General features: G+C 32.8%; 1 protein-coding gene across 1 annotated transcript in view; it reads right to left on the bottom strand.

Moving 5' to 3' along the window:
• Nucleotides 1-27,729, bottom strand: part of UBR4 (Ubiquitin protein ligase E3 component n-recognin 4) — a 128,786-nt gene that overhangs the window by 14,648 nt on the left and 86,409 nt on the right. The window contains exons 51-68 of the mRNA XM_051208646.1: nucleotides 25,356-25,486; nucleotides 23,700-23,977; nucleotides 21,712-21,949; nucleotides 21,008-21,563; nucleotides 20,358-20,644; nucleotides 18,539-19,071; nucleotides 16,289-16,863; nucleotides 14,987-15,375; nucleotides 12,772-13,434; nucleotides 11,729-11,948; nucleotides 9,718-10,377; nucleotides 8,316-8,506; nucleotides 7,062-7,241; nucleotides 5,558-5,742; nucleotides 4,385-4,559; nucleotides 2,926-3,206; nucleotides 1,596-1,789; nucleotides 120-300 (exon numbers count right to left, since the gene is read on the bottom strand). Coding sequence (XP_051073210.1) covers nucleotides 120-300; nucleotides 1,596-1,789; nucleotides 2,926-3,206; nucleotides 4,385-4,559; nucleotides 5,558-5,742; nucleotides 7,062-7,241; nucleotides 8,316-8,506; nucleotides 9,718-10,377; nucleotides 11,729-11,948; nucleotides 12,772-13,434; nucleotides 14,987-15,375; nucleotides 16,289-16,863; nucleotides 18,539-19,071; nucleotides 20,358-20,644; nucleotides 21,008-21,563; nucleotides 21,712-21,949; nucleotides 23,700-23,977; nucleotides 25,356-25,486 — 5,917 coding nt within the window. The remainder of the gene's footprint in view (nucleotides 1-119; nucleotides 301-1,595; nucleotides 1,790-2,925; nucleotides 3,207-4,384; nucleotides 4,560-5,557; nucleotides 5,743-7,061; nucleotides 7,242-8,315; nucleotides 8,507-9,717; nucleotides 10,378-11,728; nucleotides 11,949-12,771; nucleotides 13,435-14,986; nucleotides 15,376-16,288; nucleotides 16,864-18,538; nucleotides 19,072-20,357; nucleotides 20,645-21,007; nucleotides 21,564-21,711; nucleotides 21,950-23,699; nucleotides 23,978-25,355; nucleotides 25,487-27,729) is intronic.

A 27,729-nucleotide genomic window follows, 5' to 3' on the forward strand; every position in this document is an offset into this window, starting at 1 on the left:
TAATTACTGGACGAATATCACAATGAGTTAGAACACAGTTTTGCGTTTTATCACGACCTTAGTAAACATTTATCTGTTGGACTACTATTATTAAATCAAATCATTGAACACACACTCACTTTAATTGATCTAAATTAATTTTTAAAAAGTCAATTATTGCATCCATTTTCTCTTCATCAGAAAATGTCATCAGACCAAGTAGACGTGCGACATCCACACTAATATTTGGTATATTCGGATGAGTTGTGATAAAATTCAAAAGGAATTTAATTGAATTCAAATCAACTGAATTCATAAAATCTTTGAAAATAAAAGAATTTCGAGAGAAAAATAGAGGAGAATGGCATGTTTAAAAAGTTGTGCAAGCAGATAAAAGGATAGTTATTGCAATAACATATACAATAATAAAATATAAATGCAAGCAGATTGATCTAGGAGTCAATCAGAGTACTTCTGAAAGAATGACACAAATAAGTTTCTACATGCATTCTCTTCTTGTGTTTTACTGTTAACAATCGCTTAAAAGTTCATGTATTTCGTCATTTGTACAAGTTCTTTCAGTGGCGTGACAGTTAAGATCAATTTACATATTGTGAAAGCTAGAGTAACTTATCCCAATGTGTACCAAACTTAGAGACAACAAGATGTTCGTGTATCTGTAAAAGTTTGAGTTTACAAAGGGTCAATGAGAGCATATCTGCCTTAAATTTGTGAAACCTGACCCTGGGCTAAGAATGACCGGATACTTTCTGTGTTATGTTGTCGTTGTCTTATAGTAAATCCTGACACATACTAACAAAACTATGCAAGTAATTTCAACGTCCAATGACATATATTCGGGTGAAGGTAAGTATCACTATTTTGAAACGGTAACTTCGGTGGTTCAGACAAGTTTTGTGAATGTTGTTTCAGTGGCTTCCAAACTCTGCATTATTTACCGATTCTGGGACTGGTTAGAAAAAGCAGAGACGTGGTCAGTTTACGCTAAGGACTTATGCTGGGTAGGATTGGCAACTGTAGATCCACCACAACCACCCAGTTTCAGTACTAGAGATGGAGTAACTCAGTGGTTTACAACGTTCTCAGAAATGTCTTAGATTATATGCTAGTAAGGATCTTGTTGCGGCCTCTGAAGAGTACGAAGATTAGATTTATAATCTACAAATAAGATGATTGGTCAATTAGCCACGATCAGCATAATTTGGTTAGCATCTTATTCCCACTTTTGATAAAATAATTACAATCTGTAATCTATATAATAAGATATATTGAATATGAACGACTTGTGAGAAACTACAGACGATAAATGCAAAGTACATTAAAAAGACAGAGAGATGGGTGGGTATCTATGACATTCTTGTTTACAAAGAATCAGTAGTGGTTTAAATTCAATAATCTACATTCCTCACGACATTTGATTTCCGATACAATGAGTAAATAACTAATTCATTATTGACATGGTTAGATTTCGCCAGTCACAACTTGCTTGTTTTGTTTAATTTAGTGAAGATAGAGACCGATCAGTGAATGAAACCAAACTGATTTCCATACCGTTATTATTATTAACCATAAATAATTACTGTAAATTCACTAACCTGATTGAGACAGTTCACAAGAAGAACTCATAACATTTAATTTGTTATCGACTAATTCAAGGAATGATTTCAATACAGTAAGTAAACGTTTGGTTATATCTTCAACAATATCTGTTGATTGTTGAGGATGACGAGATTTCTGTTGGTTTGATTGAAGACAAATGATAAGAGTATGGAGTAATCTAGGTATAGCTCTACAATCAATGAGAGAAAATGAAAAGTCAGTAAAAGGTTGGAGGCAAAACATATTTTATGGTCTTTCTTGATTAACGAAATGATACAATACAGTAGTGACAAGATTTTTGGTTCAACGTATGGACATCGACTTTCTAATAACATCTTAGTTCTTGAAAAAAACACAGAAGATATGAAAGAAACCTTGTTTTAAGGGTTAGCCAATGCACTAAAAAACAGGGCATTTGTAGGTTAACATGTGGTCTTGAGAGTCTATAAGCATGCTAAACTAAGAAGGAAATCGGTAAGTATTCAATTTGGTTCTAAAACTTCTGTTTCATTGATTTAAAATACAAACGTTTGTGTTTTCAGTCTGGAATCACGAACCGAAAATCTATATTCCTTAGAATGACCCTTTACTATTCTCTCATTTATTCCATAACCATTTTAATGTTAATTTATTATCTGTTCTCTATGGTTATCATGCGCAAACATCATGTACACACTAGCTGTATGGAGTTTTAGTCTTTGCACAACGATAAGTAAAAGAGTTCTTCCAAAAGACCCTTTTTCCAGTTTCTTTTATTGGGTGGTATTGGGGAAAAAACAATTGAAGTGTATTGGTTGTATGACAGTAGTAGAGTGACAAGTGGATTTATTAAAGTTGATAATTTGAAAAGTCAAGATCATATCAACCAGAAAAAAATAAGGTTATCAATTACATGTGAAATACCCCGTAAGGTTTCACTGTATCTTTTAACTGAAATTTCGTACGAAATTAATTACTCAGGGTCCTCAAGAGCTTAGGAGAAAGGATCAATATTCAGATATCCTGCAGAAACAAGAAATAAAAATAAGAATTTTCCAGTGGACATAAAAATACCGGTAGTTGGTAGAAAAACACAATAGTTCTATGTAAATGCGTTAAAATCTGAACGAACATTGTGACAGGAACTGGGGGCTATATATTTATATCATCTTTCCATTTCTTTTTCCTTGAAGAAGCTCAGACCAGTTTGCCAGGCAAAATGTTAAAATTATTTGAATTTTAATCGCTAAGATTTTTATAATCAATGACTGTGTAAAGTTGAAATCGGTCAACAAAATCAGTGAAACAAAATGAGGAGGAACGGAAGCCAAAAAAAACCCGACCTACTTAATATCAGGATCAGTAAGACGTTCTATGCAAGCTGGTGTTTTTAAACAATACTCCAGTATATGAACAATCACATCAATCAAATCACGATCATGCAATGCATTCTGTGAACTAGCCAATCGTTTTAATAAATCACCTAATCCATGTGGATGTGTAACCAGTACGGAGAGATGAGAATATCGTTCAGGTGGGATTTGTTCTGAAGATAAATTTTCGACATATGGTAGATTGTCAGCTTCTAGTCCAGGTATACGATATCGTAAACGCATAGGTTTATTAACCTGGAAAAAATATCATAATTTACATAAACACTTGCAAAGAAGTGGCTAAGATGACATTACGATAAAGAATTTTTTAATGCCAGCGATATTTTAATGGTCAACGTTTTTTTAATTTCCAAGATAGTTCACATCATGAACTGTCACTCAGACAGGTAGCCATAAGCGCAACTTATAATCTGGCACGTATGTGCATTAGTTTAAGTTACCATAACATATCAGCACAGATGGATGGAACTATCAGGATAAATAGCACAGTAGTAAGAATAGTAGAGAACATCACACATCGACAATGTGGTTCAAGAAAAAAAAAGACGAAGTTGTGAACTAAAAAGCGATAACTTTAAAACTCCGGAACTAAGAGAAAACAAAGTGACTGCAATTGCACCATTGAAAGCGATTCCGAGCTACGTCACACTACTAACGACAAGGTCTTCAAAGTACAAAGCCATCACATAAAGAAAAAAAGACAGTATTTGACCGGCTCCCAAATCATCAACTTTAGTCTCACTTCAGTTTCTTTTTCAGATAATTCAAGCAGGAGTATTCTTCCACAGTATGAACAATAGGAAAGTAACGCCTACATAAGCATCTCTAAAAGTATACAGGATTGTCTTGTTCACATCACGGACCAATTTAAGCTGAGGCAACTAACGAGGACTAGGAAGTACTGAAATACTGATTTGTCCTCGTTCAGGACTCCAAACAGTGTGCAACCACGAAATCAATATCGATCAAACCCAGAATCTTCATGTCTCATGAGAAGCGGGTTACCTTTAAACTACTTTGTTGACATCCAATCAATTATGTTAAATAAGGAATAGATGGCAAAGGTGGGATTTCGATGACTATTCTAATATATATCGATTGGCGTTTCTTTCGTTTTGATTGAGTAGGCTGGAGGCAGAAAGAAATTAGGATGGGCAGTTGGCGTCAGTATATTTAGTAAACACAACAGGTAAAGCGGTCACTAGTATTATTGGTGTAAGCAGACTTGTCATTAAAAGACTAAATAAACTGATGACCATGTTAAGTTAGCAGACTGAAGTTGAATTCAGAAGTCCAACTACAGTCAATTTAGATTTTTTTTTACCTTATCTGGATAATGAGTTTACAATAATAATGTTAAACAACAATCTGGAATGAATGCTTATAGAAGCCAGTAAAAAGCATTCACTTACATTATTTCGATTAGCGCACCATATTTGAGTGTAGACATCATGAAGACGTAATTGAGGCATAAGTATTTGTCCCTCACACACTATTTCTAGTCGCATATCAGTTGTAAGATTATTAGAATCGCATATAAAATCAATCAGATTGTGTATACGTGGACCTAAACCTCGAGTATCAGACCTTTACAAACAGATAAAATAAAATAAAATAACCGAAAGAGATGACATGCATGGAAAGTAACAAAGTCGTTATCAAATAGAATATAATGGACAACTAATTCTCTACCTTATCTGAAATATCTTGTGATTGAGATTAGGTAAGGGGTTACGGAAATTGTTAATCACCGAACGATTGAGCTTATTTTGATATGAAGGGCTTCTGTGAACTTGGCACACAATAACTCTTCACTGTTAATAATCCACACACTAATGGGAAACAAAAATGGGTCTTTCAGGATAGTCTTGTATTACGAACAGAAATCGAAAATTGAAAGGGAATAATTTTGTTGAGATAGTTATATGAGATGATCTTGGGACACAGCAAAATTAGGGAACTAAAAATGATAACAACCAGTCGAATAACAGTAAAGGTCATCGAAGAAATATGAGCTACATAATTGTCAGAGGTTATCCTTCAAAGAAAGAACGAACAAAAAATTAGATAACTTGAGCTCTCTTTAGTATTAGCATAAACACAGACTAAAATAAATGAAACAATAAAGTCACATCAAAAAATCTATATTAAAGGGAAGAATTAAAAAGGTAGTGGTAAAAAATTGCGATGAGATCTTCAACTACTCCAATATTGAGTTTATTGGTTAAGGTGTTCGACTTTCACCTACTAGGTCGCATGTTCGAGCTCCGTCTATTTGGCTTAGGCAGCCAGGTAGTATTACTATCCCTCACGTATAAAGTGCAGTTCAAAGTCCGGTAAGCAAATGTCTATTTGATGAGTCGAGCCACCATTATTATAATTCTCAGGCAAATTCAATTTTCCAGCGTCAACATAGGTTTAGCAAACAATAAAAAGATCATCTGATAAATAATATCTAAACTGAAATTTAAATAAAGAAAAAACTCACGAAACTCAAGCGACTTCATAAGAAATCATCCCAAAAATATCTAATGGGTTCACGATATACACAATGAAGCAAAAACAAAATGACGACAATAACTTACGGCAAAATTTCAATTCTTGATCTAGCTAATAAGTAATCTTCATGTGGACGCCATACTTCTAATTTAATTTGGAAAACTGATTGGTCAGTATCTAAAGGACAGACTGGTGTACACAGACGTTGTAATAAATAAGTGGCAGATCGATGATCATCAATCGGATATTCAGATAAGACATCTAACACAGTCTGATATAAAGGGGGTAACAGAAAAAAGGAAATCCAGTATATATTGTGAGACTATACATATGTTCTCAAGGTAAATAATTAAGAAAACAAAACAAATAAAGCCGACAACTATTAGATATCTTTTGAGTTTAAAATAATTATCACAACATTCTAGGAAAATGTTTTTTGACTAGTAGCGAAATCGACGACACGTGTTCCGCTTTGTATACTTCCGAACATTCTCTTGTATTTTGTTTCGTTTATTTTCCTATTGTCAATCTTCTCAATTAACGGTACATTGTTGAATAAAGAAGTAAAGTCTAGAGATACCATAAGTTTCCCGTCCAAATTCATGTTCTATACTGTTATATCTACAGTTCAGATTCTTGATATACCGCAAACTAGTTGAGCACTTGAACGTTAGTACCCTCCAGGTTCCAAATGAGAAGACAGGAAACGAGTGAGAAGTAAAGTTATTCCAAACAGTGTCAAATATGGTACAAAACTCTCAGGTATTTACAGCTTTTAGTAAAAACGAAATCATCATTACAGTCAACCAATCCGCATACAGTGGTTTCTAGAATTTGTCCAATAGGGAAGCTACATGTCGAGATTCTGGAATGTCTTCGGCTCTTTCTGAGCTTCTTAGAGCTTCCTTGAGTTCACATGTACCATAAAAAGGTGAAATCAAAAGAGCCTTTATTGTTTCTGATAATATTCAGAGAAGTTACGAGAATCAGACCAACCACATTCCAGTTTTATGGTATGGAGAATTATACAGAGACAAAACCAGGAGAAGAGAAAGTTCTGGAATGTGAACTTGGAGTAGAGTTGTAGTGTGTTTGATTCAGTAAGTTAAAAAAGCCCAGAAATGGCTGGTGCAACTAATCCCTAATGTTCCTTTTCTCTTGACGAAAAATTAGTTTAGAGCTTTTCCGATCTTACATCTTCATTCAGATTTCGTAAGATCGTTCAACAACGAGTTCATTTTGTCAATAGAATTTGTCCCATTCACTCAAATTAGCCCTTGTTGTTCGTTTGAATCACTCGTGATCGGAAGGTTATCTAATTGATGTATATAAGACGAGTTGATTTAAGTACGTTTATTGATTATTTATTTCTAAAAGCCACATCAATCTGGATTTTACCCATGATACATCTTTAATATATGGTAAGATATTCCATTCGTAGGTTTCATGATTAATTTGATAAGAACCTTTACAGAAGAACAATCATTTATAAAATTTTATCATTTTGTCAATACAATAATAACCTTTCTTAAAAAGCAAAAGAATAGTGTATATTTTTTACCAACTAAGAAAATACAATCATGAACTTACAAAAAGAAATTCTTTAATTTGTATACCAGAAACACCAGTCAATTCAGCAAGCATAGAGTCAAATACAGTTTGAGCTTTAACAGTACAATCAGCACGTTGAAATACTAAATATCTTAATTGAGCACAAGCTGGTAATAAAACATGCAGCAACTGATTTTGTTGTGATCTTGTCAATTGCTTCTAAAAATAAAATTTTATTATGAATGTGGCGAGTTATGAAAAATTCACTTAGTAATAATAACTATTATTAATAAAGGTATATGTTCGAGAACGGAACAACTTTAAGATTGACTATCTATCACCCAAACTTGAACTGTCTGTTCAAACATCTAAATCTATTCTGTTCACAACATTAACACAGAAAAATTGACCTAGACGACTTCACATTACAAATGTTATGTTTTTTACACCAAATTAAGGATACACCTTTGATCTGAAAAGCGTTGTCATTAGTATAATCAGATTTACTTTGGTTGTGCTAAATATTTTTCTATTTTCACAATTAAAATCACTAACTGATTTCAGCTAGATCCTCAATGAAAACCTGGGAGTACCAGGACGGTAATTCGTCTTGACATGGTACTCCTCAGCAATACGCACCCACGAACCCACACGCGGGAGCCAAACACAGAATCTTTGGTCTCGTGAAAGAATGCTTAACCGCAAAACCATCGAGCCGACGTCCAAAGGTGTCAATGTCTAACTTCAAACAACCCATAATCTTAAGCAGCCCACATCCACTGCCTGCAGCAGGCAACTGTCTCACGCTCAGCACTAATTGAACTCCACGAGTCACAGCTTCTCACTAGAAACCTAACAGTTGAATCATGAAGCTAATCATTAGTAATTGCATGATTGTTATAAGTATGGGGGACTTGTGGAGATTGTAATATTTTCATAGTTGTTCTTCTGTACTATTTGTACTAATTTAATTGCAGTTACTTATGTATCCTCTGAAGAAGCGATTTATGGTAAATAATGAGATGTCAAAATGCAATTTTCTACACAATGAGGTAATAATAATATATTAGTACTATTTATTAATACAAAAGTTAAGCACAATCATATGATACTTCCCATCAGTAAAACCAGGATTTAATGATAAATCAATGGAAAAACTCGATATATTCAATACAAAATTTGTCAACATCACAATTATATCCTTTGAAAAAAAATACAGTGTGGTTGTCTCCGAATTACTGATTGAAATACATCAAATTTAACTCATTACTTATAATAATAATAATAACTTACGAGTGGTTTGAGTACACTTAATAACTCTGCAACTAGAGCGATTGCATAACCAGGAGCACCTCCATTACATGAGCCAGAACCACTAATCGAACTTAATGTAGCAGACATTAATTCATTCCAATATCCGACAGGTACCGATTCAATACGAGTTATTTGAAGTAGTAATTTTCGCATTAAAATTCTTACATATTCTATAATATATTTATATATGAAGTAAATAATCCATGTAAATTAAAATACTCGACTGGTGAATGAAGGGGTGAAAGTGTGAGATATACATATATTAAAGATTGAAGAGTAAGATTAATGAATTTAAGATATTAGCCTCTTTAAATATATCCATTTCTGTCACTTTTATAAATGTGTTTAATAAACATACAGTTAGATATCAACAGTCCCTGCTGTAAATACACTAAAACTCAATTTTTCTTCCTAACATCCGAATTCATGTTAGATGAAAAATGATACTGAATAACACATGGACAAATATTTCAAGTTGACGAAAAGTAATAAAAACGATTGATCTCTTTTACTTAGAAATTTCCTAAAGTAAACCTAAAACTACCCACACTGCTTTGAAACGTCACCAATTGATCGACAGAATTCAATAAACATTAAGGAACAGAAGAATGCTAACTTGGTTACTACTCAGTGATTAATAAAGATGTCATTCTTATAGGAATTTAGTTAGTCATTGTATAATTTCATAAAATAGCTCGCTTCCATATAAATTTTCTGCTAATGTTTTCTGTAAGATCAATGAAGGTTTTACGATTAAATCACCTACGTCGGCGAACGAAACTCTATCAAAATATACGGTAAGTCTCTGACTGCGAGGCATAGGTGTAAATCCCACAGGAAACGTAAATTAAGATGGATAATAGATATATGATGCAGATTGTTTTGGAAGACAATGAAAGTTTATCAATTAAGCCATTTATCTGAAACTACATTTATTTAAATAACTACTAAGGAATTGGAATGATGAATGATTTATTGATTTTATTTCCATTGCATAACGATATATAATGATACTAATCTATCAATTGAATCCTCACAGGAATACAGCTATCGCTCGAGAGCGAGTATCGACATCAAAATAGTTGCCATTATCCTTTTGTTATTATCAAAATACAGTAGCTAAATCTAGTAGCAGATTAATACGAAAACAACATATTGTTTTGTGCTGAGCACTAACTTCACATTTTACCACAAAAAATGAAGTTATCGAACTGAAAAATGGAAACAACCATCGAATATATATATCAGTCCATTAAAATGATTATTAATATGATGAAATATGAATAAATCTCAATGAAACCAATTAACGACTAAATGACTCCACCTTTTTTGATACTGTAATGAATAATGAAATCATTTAAATAGCCAAAGTTAAACTAACCTAGGAAGTTCCCCTTAATTAATAAATAAGGTATGTACGGTGAATTCGATATAATAATTCCATTCGGCCCAGAAGTAGATATATTACTACTAGTAGTGGTAGTACCATTTGTATGGTGTTTTTGTTTACGTCCAGTTGAACTGTGTTCTGATGATTCTAATGTCGTTAACTGACGAAATTCTGTGACAAAGATATCTCCAGCAGTTGTGGTAGAATAATGTGTAAAAGAACTGTTTCGCGCTGCGGTTGCTGCTGCTGACGCCGCTGATGATGATGATGATACTGATGCTGAAGGCGTCGTTGCACGTTCAGTAAGTAATAAATATGCATCACGTGTCGATGCTAATTCATCCAGTCGAGGAACACAAAATTCAGTAAGATATAGTAATACAGCACATCGACGCTTATTAAACAAAATGTTTAAACTATTATTACAGTTTGTATTGACGGACGGATTACCACTACCATTATCATTATTAATGTTACTAATACTGCTACCATTGGCATTTTCTTCAAAAATCTGTTTTGGTACAATATTTGATGTAATAGCTAACAACAATTTCATACAGTCATATACTCCTCGTGCATTTGAATCTGGTGGTGAAAACAGAATTTTAGTAAGCCAATTATCGGAAGATATACGGTCAGCCTTGATGAAAGCTAATAAACAAGTAAAACAAAACAGGGTAAATACTAAGAGAAAAGATGACATATGAGTGTTTACTTTTAGATTACGAATACATAAAGCGTAATGGTAGTCAATTACATGTGCATATAACTAGAAGTGGTGTTACTCAATGATCAGTATGTCAATTCACTAACCCTAATTCATTCTCACTTGTTAGTTCAGATTTAAATTAAAATCGATTTGAGTCACCTGGCAATTCATATTTGTGATATATTGAACAAACCAAGTGTTTCGAGGTTGAGTAACATGCTAAACGAATGTGCCAGTAAGTTATTCACCTAATCAAGATTGTGAAGCAATCAATAATCTTACAGTTCTGCCGTCATAACGAATTGGGTACTAGTTTTTACTAGTTGATGTATCATAATGCTATCCATATCAGTACTATATGACCAGAATAGCTGGAAAAGATTTAGGAAGACATTTATTTAGTGGGATTCAGGAATAAGTGGATTTACTCACCGGTTTCAAAACAAAAGAATGAACAGTGAGAAATTAATAATCTCATTAGTACCTCATCAATAGAGTACTAAGTAAAATGGTAAAAATGGTAAGCCGATTGAAGAGGTATTGAATATTCCTTAATTAAGTTAGTTGGGACATATATTACGCACGTCAACCCACCGACTACCTCAATGCGCGATGATGGCTAGTGCAGAGGTAAGATGGAGGTGGCTAGATCAAAACATGGAATCAGTCTATGAAGACACTGACTGTTGAACTACACCATGTAGTTAGGTTCAAATTACCTGATTGGGGTTCGCGTGATTAACGTGACCAATAAGTAGAGACCGAATGATCTGGCTCCAAATCGTTTGTATTAGCACAAATGTATTTACCCTGTTTCAAAGCATTCATCGTAAAAGTTCTTAGGGGCTCAGAAAACGCCTGGGAAAATTTTATCCAATCAGGGTTGGATAGAAGCTTCTCAGAAACATTTGGAAAGCGAAGAGTTACGTATCAGATTTCCAACTGAATATTTAATTATAGTGCCACTATATTTAGTATGGCTCCAGAAACCCAGGGTTTTCTGTAACTCTATAAACACCCTCGTGTTTTCTGCAACTAAACTAACCTCAGAGTAAAGCATTCCTTTCGCACTTCGCGCCTTTTCTCTTGCCTTGAAATTGCTATGTAGATTTAGTTTGGGTTTATAAGAAGCGACTGGCGAATCAGATTAGGTGTTTAATAAGAAGACTTATCAGTAAGTAACTGCAACCGTGCTACTTATCAACTCCATGGTAGAAAACATAAATCTTACTTTAAATTGGAAACTTTCGCAAATATGGTTTTTGTTTCGTGAAAAAGACACTTCTCACTTACAATTTATTGTGGATATACCCCAATATTTTGCCCAACGTTTCATTTCAATAACGCTTTTCCAACGTGTTGCAAAACGTACAACTAAATTAATTTGTTTAGCGTTTAATTCTTCCCATATTATTATTTGTTGATCAGATGAATTAGAGCTGTTTACTTGAATATGTTGACGTTGTGACATAGATGCTGCATACGTTTGTATTGACATACGTTCTCTCCAAGCCTAATTAAATTGGAAATATGAAATTATATATATATATATATATATATATATATAGTAGTAAATTCACAAAATAAGTATAAACTGGCTAATTCCGTCACCTCTGTGTGTAATAATGGACATACAACAAGGCGAATACATTGTCTTATTTCTGAATATCACCGCTCTTGATCAATTAAAGGAGTGAAGAGAACAATATGAAGTTCTGTTTTGGTACATTTAGCGGGTACAAATTTAGCTTTCAAAATTATTGATAGAATCGAATAGAACTTACTCTATATTTCTAAACTTCGTACGTATACATGGAAATAAACTGGGTTTTATGTACAGAAGAAGTTTGTTTATTCTCTTAATTCATAATAAGATTCTTTTCGATGGTAAATATGTTTCTAGAAACTTTTTGTTCTATTCAATTTTAAAACTTTTGCAATTTACTCAATTTCTGTTTGTAACTTCAATTTACGTGATCTATTCATCATAACAATCCGATTACCTAATTTTGTTTGTATTGATTTTATGAATTACATATGATTAATTTTACAAATTACGCTAAACCTTCATAATCCATTGCATAATTCTTATCTTTACACAACGAATTTTTATAATTAACCGATTAGACCAATGTAAAGTAATGACGTAATGGTTAATAGATTCAACTTTCAACTACTAGATCCCAGGTTCAAACCCTGACCCACCTACTTCGGTTTGGGCAACCGAATGATATAGCTGGGACTTACGAATCTGTACCTGGATAAATGAATACGACCAAAACTAATCCAGTCCGTATTCGACAGTGAATAATTCACATACTCAAAGTAAAACATACCATAAATGAAGCGTAAGGTTGATTAGTCAACCATGCTTGAAATGATGTAATCATATTTGAACGAGAAACACTGCCAGATAATGATAAAGAAATTGAAGCTGGTGAATATTGATTATTATAAAATGGAGTAGTTTGGTTGAATCGATGATGATCAAAACTTTCAACATCTGTTTCAATTTGTTGCGTAACAGGTAGTAATGAAGAAATATTATTGTTGGCAATATTTGATTGATTATTAGTGGCGAAAATTGATAAAAGTGATCGTTTTGTAAATACTAAACTATTTGGATTAGGTTGATATGAAACTAGCTCATACAATAATTCCACAAGTGGTAACAAAATATTTTGTACAACAGGAACAGATGGATTAGAGGTATTATTAGAGTTATTATGAATACTAATATTACCACTGGATAGTTTCAATAGAATTTTAAATACAGGACGTAAACGAGCCTCCCAATTTTTAGTACTAGCATCTAATGGTTGTTGTTGTTTACTTAATTGACTATTGTGTTGTGATTTTCTTGGAAGGATTGATTCAACACTTCCTTGTAAGAGACAAACATCATTGTATGATAAAGGTCCAAGTAAATGAGCTTGATTACCATGAGTATTAGCTGTTCGGATTAATCGATCACTGAGAATATCACCGAGATGAGATATCTTTTTAAAAAAAGAAATAGAGAAAAGAATATCATAATGTAAAATTTAATGAATTTATGGTAAGTGTATTATGTAAATACCGAAATAGGAGATAGTACAAGCGCATGAACAGAAAACTATTATCTCAATCATATTCAATGTACTGTAAGAAGAATGCATACATAAATATACAGTCAACAATTTGACAATACAGATAGGGTCTCTAATACAAACATATAAGTAATGATGATTAGTAATACCATTAGCAAGATTAACAATAATAAGATTGAGGAATTTTTTGTGACTAAAAGACTCAAGTCTACAGATACCAGATAACTACTTAGGATGCTTGACTTCTTCATAACAGTTTATAATTTGTAGTTTGCTATGCTTTAAAATCACCATCTTTTATGTGTCTTCGAGTCTTGCTGTTGTCGAAAATACTTTCCTCTGATTGGTTTGTTGGTGTTTCAATACGTTATTTTATCAAGGATATTGTAAGTACATTCGCACGCAGTGATTGTGCTTGCCTAATTAACTTTGATAAATCTAGTTGAGGTTTAAAATCATTTGGATTGGTAGAAATTAAAAAGAGAAGTTTGTAGAATATGTTTATTTTTCAAATAATTTGATTCAAGGAAAAATATTTGCCCTTATTGTTTAAAATATGTCAGACAGTCACCAGTAAATGAATACAATAGCTCAACTGGAAGTATACCGGAACAATAAACCAGAAATTATTAAATCCAATCAATTTAAAAATCTTTTAAACAAGTTGAATTTCATAGTATCTGGAGAGCCCCGAGGATAAACGATTAGAGTCATTCCCTACACCTTAATAACACTCATTATTGATCAGTATAGTATACATCAACCTATTTGTAACCAGTCAGGTAGATTAATCAGTAGGCGTAGTGAATACTCGTGAATGAAGCATAACTCATAAAACCTGTGTAGAATCATATAAATTCTTAATTATAATAACTAGATGCATAAAAAGCTGAGTATAGACTGCCTATATTGTGCTATTTAAAACTACTATCTAGCCAGTCAGTCAGCAACAACGTAGAACTTCGTACGTACGTACATCAGTCCCAGTTGCCATACCACTATTATCTAACTTATAAGCTGATTCTTTACATATTTTAGTGAATCGTGTATCTGTGTATCGTAAAAGCCAGTCTAGTAAATCAATTATTCAATAATTGTATAATCTCGTAACCAGATTGTATTACCAGACCATTGTGCCCCCCTAAGAAAACCACCTGCTTCGGTTTGGGCACCCGGGCAGAATCACAGCCCTCACACAAATCAAATGAGATCTTTGTGGCGCATATGTATTTGGTGCCTCCTTGTACCAATATCTATGTGTTAAAATAAATAAATAAATAAATAAACTGTATTACCATATTATAGTATAACATCATGATAAACAGAAAAAACCTTTTTATTTTGCCATTACATGTCGTTTTACAGAGATTTCTAGCTTATCAATTCCAGCACCTATCTTCCTTGGATTGAAAACAATCTGGTAAGTAAATTTGAAAGTGATAAATTAATGAGAGCAACTAACCAATGAATAACAATCCTTGGTTAAATAAATTAACAAAGTACGTAATTCTTGTTGTAAATGTTGAGGATATATATTTAAACCAGATTCAATGACTTTTGTGATTAAATTGCGTACAATATCCATAGAATTAATGACTGGCGATTGTGTTGTTGTCGGTGGTGGTAGAGCTGTAGCCTGGGATAACGACGACGGAACATTAAACAAACGGAAAGTATGTTCATTATCACATGTAGCATTTAAACCAAATAACCAATGTGAATTATCCCATATTGTTTTACTGGAATTTTTCAGCATAGTTATTGATGTAAATTCTGCAATATTTCGTAGAAAAGAACTACATTGATAAATTGTATTTATTAAGCACCAATAACATCCAGATAATGATGGATCTGTGAAGAAAAGAAGAAAAAGTAACAGAAAAACAACATTAAACAGTAATAAATGTACACAAACTTTTGAAATACTATGTAAAAAGTAACTGCGAGCTAACAGTGTCTACAAGCCTAATGTGACTAGTTTTTGATTGTTCGGGTTTCAATTATAAAATTATTTTTTAACAGTTATGCTGTGTAGATTGATAGAAAGTGTAACATTAAGTAGTATGAAATAAATGCTGAAAAATCTTAAAATTGTGCATACGACGAATTATAACATTAGTAAATAGATAAATTAGCACTTTTAAGGAATAAAGATTTGTAGATTAAATGATGGTGTTAATGCTTGCTTAGTGTTCGATAAAATGAATTTTCAAACGATAGAGAAGAATTAAAACTCAGACGGATGCTTATAATGTTGTCGAATTCTCTGAGTCAGAAGTGATTGAATTGTGTGATTTTTATTGTCGTTCTGGACAACATCATCGGCGGTTACATTATTTAGAAGCGCAGATGATGTTGTCTAGAATAATAATGAAAACTTAACTACTTAACCATCTACTTCAAAGAACTCAACAACACCAGACAAAAAACAATGAACCCTAAAGCAGTAGATTAGTAGCTAAAGAACTTGGCATTCAGCCAGTAAGATTTCAGGTTTGAACATCAATTCATTAGTTGACAAATAGGGTACGTCAATGAATCATCATGTTGTGGAAGAAATTATTTTGAACAATCTCAATACTCACTAGATATCTTTTCTTACAATAATAATCAACATTGAAATTAATCTTTGCATAAATATAGTAATATGAAAATTGCTCTGTTTTAATTTATTAAAAAAGAGGCTACCTCTAATGTTATCATAATTGTGAGAGCATTTCAAAAATTAAACAGTAATAAATTTTCAAAGAAAAATAAAACTTACAAAACATTTTATCTAATTCCAGATAATTTAATTGTGTATTACCAGAAGCACAATCTGAAATTTCAGGTGTTATACATCTATTTCCATTGAAAATAGATTGATTATTTAAACTACCTATCACAGTAGATTCATGTTGTTCTTCTGTATCGAATTCTACAACAGACTGACGTGCAGCCCATAGACGTCGTGTGATTACAGCTGAATCTAAACTCAAAGCTCGTGCTTTTAAAGCAGTACTAATTAAACGTATTATAGCAGGATTAACAAAACCAGTATAATTAGAACCTGGTACGGTAGACTGTGGAAGATCTTTTGCTTTATCGCTTACTGAAGTGTTATTATTTGATGTTCCAGTTGAATTCTTGGAAGCAAGTGAGTCTTGTATATATATTAGATCAATAGCTCCAGTATCTAAAGAACATAGTCGATATAAGCATTCAGTTACGTCAACTTGAATAAGACGTGAAAGTATTTGAGAAGTTTTACTCAATTCCCTAGATAAACTTAAAATGCGGCCACAAGCAGATTCACGATCATCTCGATCATGTAACGGTTCGATTGCGGAATAGTATGGTCTGTGCGAGAAAAAAAAGAAATTCACAGTTAATTTATAGGAAGAATAGAAATAAACATATGTTGGACCTATTTTATACACGAGAGACAAGATGATTTGAAATATTCTGTAACCAACTACTGAGTGATTGACAAAAGGTGTATAATGTTTAATAAGATCTGTGATACTACAATACCTGAATCAAAAGGTTTGCTGATATGCTCCCTCAAAACAGGGACAGGGAGAGAAAAACATATCGAAAGCTAAGATGTAATTCACAGAGATATAAATCAAACTTAGTACTTCTGTATGTGTAGCTTATAAGTAGTGATACACACAAATTCAAGTTCGCTAAATACTTTGAGTTTTGTAAGCACGTGCACGCTACCTAGTTGGAATCGATGTGATTTTTTTAACAAATGGTTAGATACGTATTACATGGTCTAGAATCAGTCGCAATAGCCCAGATACATCTTCAATCTTTCTTAAATCATATTGTGCATGTGTAATCTTTTCTACTACGATGGTATTTGTCTTCGACATTTCATGTTACTTTCCTGTTGTGTGGCAATTGTGGCCGATGTACATACGTGACGTTCTACGTTTTGATGACTGGCTAAGCTAAATCCCTGAAAAATCGTCGTCTGTATAAGATAAACGTTTTATGATGATATGAAGAGATGAGCACTAAAAGTAACATTGTTTTCTTTATCATAAGTGTATTAAAAACGCCGTAAGGGTGTGTAGATACCACTGAACATCGAACACATTTTTTTGCTGAAGAGTGATCTTATTCACAATGTGTTTGGATTAGATAAACTTAAAACGAAACAAGTACTTAAAGCATAATATTTTGATCTGCTAAACAACTGAAATGAAAAATGGTTAAAAATAAAATTAGGAATATAAAAAAATCAACTTCAGATAGATTATGATAAAATGAATGCGATTCATACAGATGTGTATAAATAGGAGTAATCATAAATTGCATAAGAAACTAACGTCTTCTTATATAAATTAGACCAAAAAAATCAGTGACTTAGTGGATCAATACAATGTGTCGGTTTGATTACGATGAGCTATTATGACAAGTTGGAGTAAACAGTAACCTAGCATACATTAGCCGAATATCTAGACCATCTCAGTCAATCCATTCTAATCAGGTGATTTCCATCTTTTCCTTAGAATAATCTATATCTAAGAGTAGCATTGTTCACTCGGCAATTTTATAATTCAGGAGAAATGGTAATGAACCGGATGAGTTTAGAAAAGTCACATCCTGTTGTAAAACCCAAATGTATCATGTGCTATCTCAAGGTCATACGACAGATAAAAATATATGCAAGTGAATGTGCTGTTGGAGTAAGTGATTTATGCATCAAGCAAAGGTTACACCTTACATGTCCTAGTTTGGGTCAGTGAAGATACATGTATGTACCAAAAATGGCTTATATGCGTAAATAATCAGCTTTGTGGTTAGAACCTTTCTAAATTTTTGCATAGTAGATTTGATTAGGTGTTAGGTAAAACTTAGTACATTACTAAATTCAACCTCAAATTGTAAAAAATAATTCCGAAACAATAAGTATTCACTGTTCTTACTAATTTCATAGTTTATATGAAGTTCCTTGAGAAAAAATAGTTTTTAAATTAAGATGCAAAATATAAGCAAATGAAGCAATTCAAAAATAACCAACCTGGCAGTTATACTGAATTCAATTTTACCATGTCTTGAAGTACCACAATTAGCGCATAAATATACATCTTCATTACTTAGATTCAAAGAGCGACAGCGAAAGCATTCATTCACATTACTATGACACATTATGCATGTACTACCTTGTAAATCAGATGCATGACATCGTGGACAAATACGACGTTCTTCTTGACCGGTCGAATGGAAATCTGCATATTCAAAAACTAAACGTGATGCTCGAATAGGTAGACCAGGTGTTTGTTTTAAATTTAATGAATCAATTACCAAGTCTGAATTCATCGTTATTCGTTTATCTGTAGCATATTCTTGATTTGAAGCTAACCAGATTGGAATAGGTGATGGATGTGAAAAGCAAATTCTAGCCACTGTTTGATTTCGACTAAATCTAACTGATGCTACTGGTTGCCATAATTGTGGTTCGTGAATTAGTCTTGCTGAAGCACGATCAGTCAGATCACATGTATAAACATTTAGTGTTTTAACATATCTAGGACGTTTCGATAAAACGTTAAACTAAATGTTTTTGTAATAGAAAAAAAAGAGTTGATTTTTAGGAAAATTCTTTCTCATTGCAACAGTTCACAAAAAGTATAATATATTGGGTAATGAAATCAACTTGAGTTTAAATGGATTATTCAAATATGAAAAGCAACTTATTTTTAATGAGAAGTGAAATATTCAGGTGACCAAACATATGACACTGTCGACAATGTGAAAGTAAGACCGCGAGCAGTCTACTAATAATCAATATAAACAGATTGAAAGCATTTTTACTTGCAGCACCCAAGTTCACATTTAAGACATAAGTTTATAAATCATTGATTTAAATTATTCTATTTAACTGATAGGATAGAAAACAACCAGGTAAGAAATAGTAGTTATTTAAGACGAAAAGAGAATTCAATTTTAAAAAAATAAATTTAACAAGAACATTCTATCTTACAAAGAATAGTTCGAAACTTATTTCCAAGAGAAATCTAACAAGTTAAACCAATCAGACACAGATCAAATGAGAGATTTTGTCGGTTGTACTCTATTGGTAAAAAATATGACTTCATTTTCTGAGGGACACATATCTACACTCATGAGCTGTGCAAATATACTGGATTCAGTTAGCCAATGATAGCTTCAAGCTCATTTTCGGTTTTCTCACTCAAGTAGCTTGACTGAGGATGTACATTAGCAAGCTTTTATATTAATAACAGACTCGAACGACCGCATAATATAACAATATATTTATAGAGAGAAATACTTTAAAATTGTGATTTATTATTATTATTATTAATTATTATTATTATTATTATTATTATTATTATTATTATTATTATTATTATTATTATTATTATTATTATTATTATTATTATTATTATTATTATTATTATTATTATTATTATTATTATTATTATTATTATTATTATTATTATTATTATTATTATTATTATTATTATTATTATTATTATTATTATTATTATTATTATTATTATTATTATTATTATTATTATTATTATTATTATTATTATTATTATTATTATTATTATTATTATTATTATTATTATTATTATTATTATTATTATTATTATTATTATTATTATTATTATTATTATTATTATTATTATTATTATTATTATTATTATTATTATTATTATTATTATTATTATTATTATTATTATTATTATTATTATTATTATTATTATTATTATTATTATTATTATTATTATTATTATTATTATTATTATTATTATTATTATTATTATTATTATTATTATTATTATTATTATTATTATTACATTTCCACATACCTTGACTGTAATTTGTGAAATTAAATAGCTACCTTCAAGATCGAAAATGTGAACTGAAGAAGTAGCACGGGATTTTAACTGAACTGGAATCATAAGTGAAAATGGATTTGGTGGAGCTCCAGCAGCTCCACTAGCATTAACACCACCACTACCAGAAGTAGCTGTTGTTGTTGTCGTTGTTGTACTGGGATTTGTTGATGCAATGGTACTTTTCGGTATATTCGAATTTGTTTGGACTAAACCAGAAACATTTGGAGTTGCAGTATTTGAAGATGTTAATGGAATATCTATTAGGTAATAGATAGTGCGGATTAAATACATGAATAACTATAAAATAAACGAATATATATATATATATATATATATATATATATATATATATATAAAAGAGATCTATGTCGTAACTAACCGACGAAAATAATTGATGTAATGAAGATTCGTACACAAATTTTAGGTGTGTATGATGAGTGAAGAGAAGAAAATAATATTTTGATGTCATTCTTTCTAGACGAGACTCAGATAAAGTCAAACACCCTTAATGAATTCACGAACAGAGGACTATCGGCAAATGCAATTACACTATTAATTTTCATCTAGTGAAACTTGATGTAGATATGAAATACGTTTATCAACGAAACATTAACAAATACCTGTTCCATTAGCTCTAATGTTTGACTGTTGAGTTGTAGTACGTTGAGGATTTTGCGATAATAAATTTCCGATAGGTGATTGTCTAAACTGATGTGTAAATCGACTATTATAAATGGTAGAAACCACAGATTGAATTGAACGCCTGGATACATTGGGTTCCGAATCCCAACGAAAAATAACATAAAATGGTTCATCGATCACTTTAGCGTGACATAATAAACAAGGTTCCAATTCAAAGGTGAATGGAGAATTCGAAGCATTAATTGATGTGGAAAAATCGTTAAACAGATTACAATTCAAGTCTGTGACTACAGTTTCAGGTGTACCACTAATACTGTTGCTAGTTGAAGGTACTTGAGTGGTATTTTGTTTTTGAGCTGCAAGCGAAGCCCATGAACGAGAAGTGGACGATGAGTCAGTGGTCGTGGTGGTGGTTTTAGTGGGTTGCAAAAATGTGAATTCATTTACGACTCGGTCCAATGATCCACTTCGTTCAACGGATTCTAATGGAATGAATACACCGGGTAGAAGTCCTTTTTGGGAATGAGCAAAGTGCTGAAAAAAAGAACAAGATTGAAAAAAATAACGCTTTAGAAAAACACCAAAGTTACGCTGAAAAGCTAATTTTAAATACTTAATTTTGATTGAAAACATTTTTACTAAAAAAAATTCTACATTTTAAAGTAATAAAACAAACACATACCATAAGCACTGAGTAAAGCGTACGATTCGGGTGACGTTTTATTGCTTCAAGACGTTGCATTAAAATCCAAATTACTTGTTCTATTAATTCTGCTCGACCTGACCAATTAGGATAAGAATTCAATAGATGAATACTTAACTGGACAAACTGATTGGAATAAGGTACAAATGTAGATAATTCAGGCCATAGAGATGCTATTAAACTAAGTATACGATGTTGAGCTTCACGAGAAACACAGCTAAAATTATATTATAAATAATGAGAAAAAGACAGTTATTGTATAGCATAAGTTAATTAACTTTAAATATTAATCATAGAATGTTAGATTACAGTGTAATCAAGTATCGACTGAAACTCGGCTAAAATGAAGTGTTTAGATCGAAGTAAAAAAAATCGAAATCACTTTGTTGAGAACGTTGTGGACTAAGCTTCATATTCATTGTGTGTCATATCCACTTCCAGCGACTCTTCCTGATTTCTTCCTCCACTGGGATCTGGTTTCTTCTCTCTCATAGTAGGTTGTTGCTAATAGTGTCTGACCAACGGATCCGAAGTATTTCGCGTAGACAGCTGTTAATGAACACTTGTATCTTCTGGATGATGGCTTTCATAATTCTACAAGTTTTCGTCCCATACAGTAGAACTCTCTCGACATTTGTATTGAAAATCCTGACCTTGATGTTGGTCGACAGGTGTTTTGAGTTCCAGATGTTCTTCAATTGTAAATATGCTGCTCTTGCTTTGCCGATCCATGCATTCACATATGCATCACACTCACCATGCTCATCAATGATGCTGCCCAGATATGTAAAGGTTTTTACATCTTCCAAATCTCCGTTAAGTGTGATTCGATTGGTGCGTCTAGTGTTGTATCGGAGAATCTTGCTTTTCCTTTTGTGTATGTTGAGACCTACTGCTGCTGAGGCTACTGCCACACTGGTCGTCTTCTCCTGCATTTGTTGTTGCGTGTGCGATAGAAGAGCCAGATCATCTGCGAAGTCTTGATCATCCAGCTCCATCCTAACTGTTCACTGTATCTCATTCTTCTCCCCAGATGTTGACGTCTTCATAATCCAGTCGATCACCAGGAGAAGGAGAAAGGGTGAGAGTAAGCAACTTGGCTTGACACCGGTCTTCACTTCGAACGAGTCTGTCAACTGCCCTGCATGCACGATTTTGCAGTTTAATCCATCATAGGAATTCTGTATGATGTTGACTATCTTCTCAAGCACGCCGTAGAGTCGAATAAACCTGCATAGTGTTGTCCTGTTCATGCTATCAAATGCTTTCTCTTAGTCAATGAAGTTGATGTAGAGTGATGAATTCCATTCAACTGATTGTTCCACAATGATCCGTAGAGTTGAGATTTGGTCTCTACACGATCTATCCTTGTGGAATCCTGTCTGCTGGTCTCGAAGTTGAGCGTCTACGGAGTCCTTTATTCTGTTTAACAATGCCCTGTTGAAGACGTTTCCTGGTATTGAGTGGAGAGTGATAGTCCAACAAAAAAAGAGAATTAATTAAAGTTAGACATCTGAACTACTTAACGATAACACAGTGATTTTAGGATAGATACTCGCTGCAACGAAACCTGAAAATTCTGGATTTGATTTCAGGTGTAGGGTTCTTTCTCACTACCAAGAAGTCCCAAAACTAAGATGAAGTAATCGTCCGATGATTTCTGGTTTTCAGTAGTTGTCTAAGTAAGATCAGCTAACAATTTCCACAACACCCTGCCTCGGTTTGAGCACATGGGCAGTATCATAACCCTCACACACAAATCGATGATAACTGTTATTGGCCTCACTGTTACTGTGCTGCGCATATGTATTTGGTGTCCCATTGTACCAACATTCATGTGTTCAAATAAATAAATAAATTCCACAACACCCTATAATAATAATTATTTAATACGTAAATCGACTGGTGAAAAGAGTCATAGTTGATGGAAATTAGGATTTTTCTTTACCTCAAAAAAAAGTATTTACCTGAATATTGTAGATAATATATGTGCTGTTGAATCACGAATAGCTTTTTTAGGACATCGGCACAGAAATGTACGAACGAATTGTGTGAATAAAGGTGAAATAAGTAAAACTGCACGCTTTGAATTATTATAATTCGACATATTCTCATCTAAGCTTATCTCTGAACAAGTAGATATTTGTGAATCCCTAGGTAGTATTAAATAACGTGCAATAATTCGTGATAATTTCACTTCAGTTGATTGAACTGAATAAGTTGAACGTTTAAGTTCATCATGTAACTTGATAGTAAAGAAAAAGAATGAAGTAGAGAAAAATTTAAACAAAACAATTTAAAAAAAAACATGTTATGAACATAAAATAACAAAATGTTTTATATGTAACTTCATTGATGTATCTTCAAATGACTCAAATGTCTGAATTATATTGAGTTCTGTGTAAATGGGTCAATATGATGGGAGTAGTTGTATACTTGTGTCCGATTACTGATTAATCTACCTGAATTGATTATATACAACTAATGACCTTCCGTTAGCAAATGTTACAATGATATTTCTGTAATTAACAATAATATTATAGTGAAATGGTGATCGACATTATTACTCAATACCAATGGTCCAAAATATAGCTTCCTAAGCATTTTTCGCTCAATAACCAGAATAAATTACGAAAACAGCAACCAGAAGAGCTTTGATTGTACTGCTTAGTTTATAAGTCAGTAACAATGAACTAAAGGTTAAGTCATACCTGAAGAAGAATTGTACAATACATAACAATAGTTTATGCATTATGGCTTATGAGTGTAAGAATACAAAGGTATAATAAACCGAGTATTTAGTAGTAAATAAAAATATAAACAACAATTTCCAGTAAAAGGAGGTTGCCAACCTCACATATAAACTCATAATGTACTTGGGTATATACTACATGCTGGATGTGAGGGCTAATGATGCTACCTAGTTGGCCAAATCACGATAAGCAGATAAACTGAAGATAAAACAACTATCCAGTGTTTCTTGGTTTTCAAGGGTTGTTTAACCAAAGATTTGTTTATGGTGTAAAACCACTGAATGTATTCATTTAAAAAAGGTTTTTATCTTGAGGTAACATCGACTGGACATAGAATACATTGCACAACTGTTGCATTGAATTTGAGGATTTCATGACAATTCGTAAGCCTTGTTATCAGATTGGATCGCGTCTTTAGTTTCGGAATCTGCAACCTAACTAGTTAATGTGAGCACAATAATTGTAATAGTCAGTGGTTAAGGATTATATATGACATGAGTTGAAATCGATAGGATTGGGACAAAGGTTTTTATTCATAAACTTCTTTTAAGCATTGAATTTTATTATTGGTCTATGGTGTTTTAAGTCAGTTTTGAAAACCATAATTCTCAATTATACCATTATCACTCACTACCTTTTTCAGATCAAATAGTACTCAGATGATTGTCAGTATATGATCGTGGAGATTGTTGAACTTCAATGTAATCATGAAGCGATCTAAGTTATAAGAACTAAAGAGTCCAAAACTGAGATAACACGGCCATCCAGTGTTTCCAGGTGTTTAGTGGCTGTCTAATATCGACACGTTCATGACCTCAAAGAACTCAGAAAGAGTAACACTGATTTAAATTCTTTTAAAAAAAGACTTACGTGTTTTACGGTACTATGACTACGTGACTCCAATGAGTTTGGACAGATAGCCAGTTGAATTAAATATATCATATTGCGTGCAATTTTTCTGTCAAGAACCAAACTGGTATGGAACAAGAACAATAAAGAACCTTTATAGGACAAAAAGATTAACAAAGGCAAATCAGAGTAAACCATTTGGATTATAGAAATATATGTATTCAAGAGAGAAAAGTTACGTATCTTATCTCATGTCAGATGAAATTTAGTTATCTAGTTTTTTGTTATTGTATGTAACTCTTTCTTTAAAATGTAAACTTGATGATATATTTTGTCATATTTTCACAACAACCTTTGTCACTATCTAATCGGTTGTTAACACTTTACGTTAACTTTGTTAGTTACTCAAAGGTCGTTGGATTTTCCAATATAAATAACATTGTACCTTACCGATTCTTGACTTCTGTGCAAAATATAAAGTTATCGTGGAATTCCGATCTAAATTATTAGTACGCGGATTATTTACATTCAAGTGTTGTGTTTGACTGAAATCCGACCTATTTAAGTTCCGATTCGTTGCCTTGTGTTAGAAGCTTCAATTGTTCACTAATAGAATTCACTATTCGCCTAACGGATATCTTCAAAGACATAATCGCTTGATCAACGTTCAACAATAGCAATAGATAACATTTGATATCCATGTTAGGCGCGCATAGAAACACACTAATGTCTACGTTACGAACAACTTTCGAGAAGAATACAAGATACAAACAATACATTTGTAATATGCGGACGAAGTATTAATTTATTTATTACCACTGCCTACCTTAAAGAACAATGTTTACTAGCGTGAACGTATGTTTGAACAAAGGTAGATATGATCAAACGAAGATGTGACATGAACTAAACGACTATTGAACTGAAATGTACTGGTAGATCCAGACTGACAGATAAGGATCCGGACAATTATATTAAGAGATCCATGGAGACCTTTCCCTTCCTCAGATTTTGGGTTTCAAAATTATTTTATACCTTCCTCTTTCGTCAATTTATTCTATTTTCTCACATTATATTGTTTAGGTCTAGCATTCCTATCATTACTGATAGTGTTGTTAAATTTTTATTATCCACCCGGCAATTTTTAAAAATTTTTACCCCCCCCCACTGAAATTTTTTTCTACCCCCAAATTACAATATTTTTCATACCTTATTTCGTCCAATGAAATGGCTAGTTTTAAAATTCGTTTTAATTGGTTAGTTATGGCTTGAAAATTGTTATAAAATATCAGTACTTGTCGACGAAGTACATTTTAATCGTCATTATGGAGGAGGGTAACTTGCTGGTGTTTCTGACGTCACAGAAACGGAGGAAGTGTTTTTGACAACATTGTTTTTCGTTGCGTTCCCATCAGTTGAAGCTTAAAGGCCGCTATAGCAACTTTCGAAAGATCGACTTACAGTCATTATGTAGTGAGAGATTCGCATACGGGCAGCGATCACAATTCGTATATTAAATTTGTGTATGGAGAAATGGGCGTATAAGGTCTAGCGGTTCGTCACAGAGGATTAGACGGAGAAGGTAATTTGGTTAATGTAATTATAATTTTTTTCACGAAGGGCTTCCATGAACACGCAATGTCCGGCATTCATGTTTTGTAAGATTATAGACGGATACTGGACTGTTGTGTGTGGGAATGTGCAACACAATCACGAGTGCACTTCCCTGAGGTACCAAACGAATTCATGGATGCGCAAGTTAACGGATGCTGAGTTTGAAACTGTGCGGCCACAGCCGAGCATGAAGAATGCAGTGGTAGCGTTAGTCAGGCGAATGTCTGAGGAACAATGCAGTTCACTTCATGGCTTCATAGTTCACGGTAGACTACCGACAACGCCGTTGAACTTGCATGGAGAACAGCATTCGTACACCCATTCAACAACCTCGGCTAACGTTGCACTGCCCTTTATGCAACGAGGAACTGTTGATTTGGATGAAACGCTCAGTAACGATGAGGAGGAAGTAATTTCTATTAACTCCGAAGAGTTAACTGAACGGGACATCCAAAATGAAGAAGAGGATGACAAGAACCGACTATGCGACATATGTAATCTTTCCCAGCCGCCGTATGAAACCGGTGATGCGGTTGCTTGGGTGTTCTGTACATGTGAAGCAATGTTTCATACCTTCTGTGCCTACGACCCATCACCGAACGTACGAGCAGTGCACTGTCCTATGTGTGGCGCCATTATATATATATATATATATATATATATATATACCAGAACAGGTCAGAGGTTACCCTTTAAACGAAATGTTTATTCACAGATTTCGAACACCTGATACTCCTAGATCATATTAATTTCAGAATTCATATAATTATTATAACGTAACCAA

This window comes from Schistosoma haematobium, chromosome 1 (genome assembly GCF_000699445.3).
Source record: "Schistosoma haematobium chromosome 1, whole genome shotgun sequence".
NCBI classification, from domain to species: Eukaryota; Metazoa; Platyhelminthes; class Trematoda; order Strigeidida; family Schistosomatidae; genus Schistosoma; species Schistosoma haematobium.